The sequence below is a fragment of the Denticeps clupeoides genome, chromosome 1 (genome assembly GCF_900700375.1).
Source record: "Denticeps clupeoides chromosome 1, fDenClu1.1, whole genome shotgun sequence".
NCBI classification, from domain to species: domain Eukaryota; kingdom Metazoa; phylum Chordata; class Actinopteri; order Clupeiformes; family Denticipitidae; genus Denticeps; species Denticeps clupeoides.
In genome coordinates, this window is record NC_041707.1 from 949,358 (window position 1) to 955,357 (window position 6,000).

General features: G+C 43.3%; 1 protein-coding gene across 1 annotated transcript in view; it reads left to right on the top strand.

Annotated features, from left to right (window-relative positions):
* The window catches only part of mdga1 (MAM domain containing glycosylphosphatidylinositol anchor 1), a 131,785-nt gene extending 128,275 nt beyond the window's left edge, over window positions 1-3,510 (top strand). Inside the window, exon 18 of the mRNA XM_028981950.1 lies at window positions 399-3,510. Within this exon, the coding sequence (XP_028837783.1) occupies window positions 399-496 (98 nt within the window). The 3' untranslated portion in view covers window positions 497-3,510. The remainder of the gene's footprint in view (window positions 1-398) is intronic.
* The last annotated feature ends 2,490 nt before the right edge of the window (window positions 3,511-6,000 follow it).

A 6,000-nucleotide genomic window follows, 5' to 3' on the forward strand; every position in this document is an offset into this window, starting at 1 on the left:
CACTCTACCCTGGAAGGGCGTCGAAGCCCATTGAGACGTCCTGTATGTGATTTTGAGCTAAATAAGAAATAAATGTTGTTGTTTTTCAACTATTACTGCAAACGATATGAGGTTTTTACGTCTTTAAAATTTCTTATCACCGACGGACTAAGAAACCAAGTGTTCTGTCAACAGGAATCTGGGAAATTTTGCACTTTCACTGAGACGCTGACATTTCGATCAGGAATTGACATGACTGGGGTGGCACGGGAAGTCCTTGTGTCACAACACACATTTCGTAACCATGGGAACAGTGGAGAATTTTGTTGAACCCTTCGATTCATCAGTAATCCAGATGCATAAATTCATGCAGTATTTGAGTATAAAAATCCAACCTGTTCTCTTTTTCTGTTCTACAGCAGTTGTTCCAGCCAGTGCCACCGCCACCTGTTCCCTGGCACTGGCCACGCTGTGGACTCCGCCCCTCTGCTCCGCCCTCATGTTGCTCTACAGATGATGATGAAGACGACCGCCACGCCGATGAATAGCTACAAATAAAGCGCCCCCCTCTGGTGGAGACAGGCACTGCCTTTCGCTTTCAGCATCCCGTCCCCTTCCCTCCTCCCCACTGTCCCACGTCTCCTTTTTCTCCGTCCTCACTGTCCTCCCAGACATATTTCTTCATATTGCACACCCACATCCTTCATCGCTCCATTACGCTCTCAGGTTCGTGTTCCTGCCCCTCCCCACATGTGAACTCTGCTCCTCACCTCATCCGGCCCCTCCCGCTGTCCCCGACCGTCTCAGACACACCAAAGTGTCCAACACTCAACCAAAGATGAGGAAGGATCTGCAGACTGGAGGAGACGGGAGTGACTGTGGAGTCCTCCACCTTGCAGGAGGAGGAGGACGACGTAGACGACAGGCGAACGCACAGAACGCTATGCAGAGTGGAGTGAAGGACTTTAACAAAAAAATGGACATATGGGACATGTGGTGGCCTGAAGAAGGGGCGACTGTGAATGAGTGGAACGTGTACATGATGTATATGATATATAACATAGTAACAAAGGCCATTTAAGGGACTCTGTGTGGATGTTTATAATACTGAAGAACAAGCACAACTTTATATGCCGTTTCCCTCCGTCCTTCTGTTCGCCGTGATGCTCTGTTGTCCAGTTTGACTTTGCCGTGCACCTCTTGTCCTTCAGCTTTTCTGTACCAACCGGGTGGACCTGGACTGTACGGGACGAGTGCACGTCCCCATGATGAATGTCCTGCGCAGGACCACCGGGAGACGGGTCCCAGCAGAACCTCTCACTGGAGTCCGTTTAGCAATACTGTCACAATAACGTTCTGGAACGTTCTCAGCACACAAACCCGATACCACGTGCAATACCGCACCAAACATGCATAGAACAATCCACGCGTGGCGGCGCGGCGCGAGTTTTATCACATTTCTTTACAATCTAAGTTCGCATGAGCTTCTGGGAAAATGCGGTTTTGGTCCGTAATCAGAACGGCATGGCGTGTGCCTCTCTCAGACCCTCCCCAACGTGGCTTTATTTCGAGCGTGTCCTCCTCGTCTTCCGACGGCGGCGTCCCGGCCTGTAAAATGCTGATGTCCATAGTCCTGCTTCTCGCTGCAGCCCAGGAAGTAATCATCCAGCTCCATGTGTGGCTTGTGGAACCTTCTGGTCCCGTGCGCCCCGCTCCGCGTATGTAACCATGCCGTATGTCACGTGTAACCCGTATTTACAGTAAACGTAGGAGGAACTGGCCGAGGAGTTGAGCAGGTCTGATGCTCTGCCAGGTTCTGGTGACGTTTGTCCTCTTGTTTTTCAGGTCGGTGAAGAGATTGTAATTTATTATTCATATCACAGCGTAGCACTTTGTTAAGATCTACTCAGCAGTCCGTTTAGAACGCGCATTGTTGTGGGCGTGCCAACAGGAGCGAAGTGGGCGGGGTCTGCAGGTAATAATGTTGTCGACCGCAGTTTTTTTGCCTACTTTTGATCCACATTTGAATAGTACAGAAGGAATTTGCGCTGACCCTCATGTGAATGGAACCCAGGGTGGAAGTGGGGTGAGGCGTGGCCGTTTAAAAATGGCCGCTTTATGGGACTCATTAACGGAGGAATGAATGACGTCACATCGCGGTGACCTGGTGGTAAATCGTGTGCCCCATTCCGACCCAACTTTAATTAAGCTGCGATTTTATCTGCCTCAGGGCTCATTTATGCTCACTTTACGAATGAATGTCAGCACAGAACCATCTCCACACACACACACACACACACACACACACACACACACTTCTACACAGCTTTTACACTGGTGGGGCGGCGGAGAGTCACAAGGAACTGATGCCAGTGAGGAATGTCATTAATTAAGGAGTTTTCATTAAATTCACTGCATCATGTGGAGACTCTTATCCAGAGGGACTTACATAAATGCTTAAAAATGTTCTTCGTAGAAGACCATCGTTTGGTCACTAGAACTTGATATGTAAATAGTTTAATTATTCTGAACTCCACTTTTAAAAAAATATACGCAAGAAGCCTTTTTAATCCAAGTATCTCCTACAAAGGAAGGTTTTTATCTTGTGCCTGAAGATCTTTAGTGACTCAACCAGTGGAAGTTGATTCCACCAACTCATCTCCAAGACAGAGAAGAGTCTAGATGAATGCTTTCCTCGTACCTTGAGATGGTGGTACCAGTGGAGAGATGGATGAAGGATAAAAATGGACGAATCCTTCTATTCACTGGATATTAACTGGCAGTTTGGTCTTCTGTAGAAGGTACCGGTGCCTTTCACTCTTTTCTTCCACCAGTCTTGCATAGAGAATAGTGTGGCCTACAAATGCTGAGCGTGAAAGAAAGGATGCAGCTTCAGCACAAATCCGTCCATCACACTGAGCATAAATGAGCCTAAATGGTTGGGATAAAATCACCTGGCCCAAATGTTAGTAGAGAAACATTTCCATCCACGTTCCATCACGTGCAGATCTGTGGTAGCTCTTCATTTTGTTTCCAGAAGCCCACACTAGTGGACTTTCTCCGAAGACTGTTCAGCTGGGACCGACATTTTCTTTCCTGTTAACGGTAGCCACCACGCTCTCCTCTGTCCATTCAGGAGGCACCTCAGCCGCGTTTGTGACGTTTGTGGTCATTGAGGGGAGGTCTGACAGGAGGTGATGCGGCCAGGTGACCTTCAACTGTACAATAGAAGCGACTCTTCTCAATTTTTATATCCAGTTTCAAACACACAAACCTGTTTGTCTCTGCTGCTAAACGGGTCTGTAAAGTCTGGAAATGCTCCGTCCTCACCGGGCAGCTCTGATCTTCAGAGTTTTGCTCTTTTTTTTGGTTTTTATGAGACACCGGCGCAAAATGACTGAGGAATGTTTGTAGTGCTGGGTGTTGTATATGCTCTGTCATGTAACAAACTATTTTAGAGGAAAAATATATTTGAAATATGATTCCAAATGTATAAATAAATGAATAAATAAATAACCAAGAAAATAAAAAAAAAAAATGGGTGAGGTTTTTTTTCTGGGATTCATCCATCATCCATCAGTTAACAGTTAACAAAGGTGTGTGTGTGTGTGTGTGTGTGTGTATGTGTGTGTGTGTGTGTGTATATATATATATATATATATATATATATATATATATATATATATTTCAAAATTTCTTCATGGGACGATATGATTAATGCTGTTAACCTCATATGTAGATGATGAAAATGAAAGTTATTACCAATTTTAATTCAACACCTGTTTATAGGTTGGTTTGTTAATAATGAGCCGGTCAGATTAATTTTTACTCCGGACCGGCATTTTGAGTTCTGATAGGAAAGACATTTGACACCCCGGGTTATGAGAGCATTCTTCTATTAAAAATGTATGTCCTGGTTCTGCCAGCACCCTCTTGCCTGCCCTCCCACCTTGAAAACAAGCAGTCCTTGTGGATCTAGGAGACCCTCGCAGCGGTTTGAGGGAGAACAAAACCTTCTCAGCGCCTGTGAAGCCCCCCTGCTCACTTCCTCGGGAGGAGATGATGAGATCAGGAAACCAATCAGATTTTATCTCCTGCTTTAATTTGCCGAATTAGCAGCGCAAATCCAGGACTCTGAGATGAGAACGGGGACGGTCATGTGATTGGCAACGGAGCAGATTTAACTCATTTAACTCGTCTTGTTGGACCAATCTCCTTCCTGATTGGGTAATTAAAACCACAGCTGCCACGCTGTGAAAAGTAACAATTATGAAAGTCATTAAGAAATATATATATATACCATGGCCTTTTATTTTAATGTATTTCTTAATGTTATACATAAAAGGAAAGTTGGAGAATTGGAGTATCCTCTTGGACTGGCTGCTCCAGAAATGTTCAGCTCCTGTCCAGGTTCTTTTCATTTTTAAGCAGACTGTTATGAAGCAGGAGTCTGAGTCAAACCCACCTGGTTGGGAGGATCCAGGAACAGAGATGAAGCCTCTGGCTTCACTTGATAAATCACAGTTACACAAAGAGCTGGTCCTACTGACATGTGACAGAATATCTGAATAAACCATTTAAAAATGCTATTTAACGCCTTCACAATGACCATTATTGTCCTGATAGTCTGCAATAAAAACAAACAAATAAGTAAATAAATATTAATAATAGCGTTGGATATCAGAAGTAGAATACATCAATATACTAGTGATTCCTTGAGGAACACTAAATTCCGTTAATCCATCGTGATTTAGAATTAAAGTTCATCAATTTTATTATTCAAATATTATATAAAATATGTAGTGATAATCAGGAACATTTTTAAAATCATCAATGAAAAACCAAACAGAAAACTCATCTACCAATACAATGCAATATTACTACAATATAAGACAACAATAGCTAGACTATGGTCTGTAACAGGTTAGTTTTTGCTGCGTTTGTGCAAAGTAGTGGGGGGAAATCCAAGACTTTTTGACTTCACTTTGACTTTAAAAAATCTTCTTCCAAAGGCAAATGTTTCAGGTGCCTTGGTCCAAACTTGAGCCAAGACCCGATTGATCTGAATCCTTTCCTGGCGTGGCAGTCATGGACACGTCTTGCCTGGACACTTGTTTTTGGAGGACGCAGTTGTTCCAGATTTTCTTCTTTATTTAATGATGGACTTCCCTGTGCTTCACTGCTTCAGAAAAGCTTCTGAATCCTTGGCCCTAACTTCTGGCCTAAATTCCAAAATTTCATTTTACAGCGTCATGTTCCTCAGTCAATTTAAACTGATGTACTTGATTGTGATTGAAATGTTTCTGAATAAAAGACATCTGGATTATTCTCCATGTAATAGAACCATAAATGAATCCCTCACCCATGAACTACGTCAGGAAGACCACAACCATCGCAGCCTAGTCTTCCCGAGCTCTGCTCTGTCCCATTCCTCCACTTAGTCCTGAACACCTTCATAGTTACAGAGATTCCCACTAACCTAGATACCCGGAGCTGGATGAAGTAAATGAAGTAAATGTAATTTAGCGGTGGTGTACTTTTCATGTACCTGTAAACATTTCAAATCATGCGAACTCTGCCGTTCCTTTTTAGCTGTGAGTTATTACATGGTGACATAACCATTCCATGTTGTGAACTGTACCCCTTCATCCTGCTGAGATTTTGGGGAACAAAACTGTGATTCTCTTACTGGCTGAATAGGCTGATGAATAAAGAAGTATTTCTAATAAAGCATGTTCGCATGTTCACACACTCGACATAACCAGGATGTTATCATCCCTGCATATAATATTTGCCATATTCATAATTCATTTTGAGTACATCATTTTTCATTGTAGTATAAATGTAATTGATCGAACTTCTGGTCTATAGTACCTATCCTGTCCATATGAATCGCTGCTTATAAATTAGCTTCCTTTCCCTCTTAGTCTAGCGCTCGTAGTGCTAGTTTGTCTTGTTTTATATCATATTCTTTTGTTCGTTTTTTCGTAACTTTTGAGCAGCGTTTGAGCCGCTGTCAGT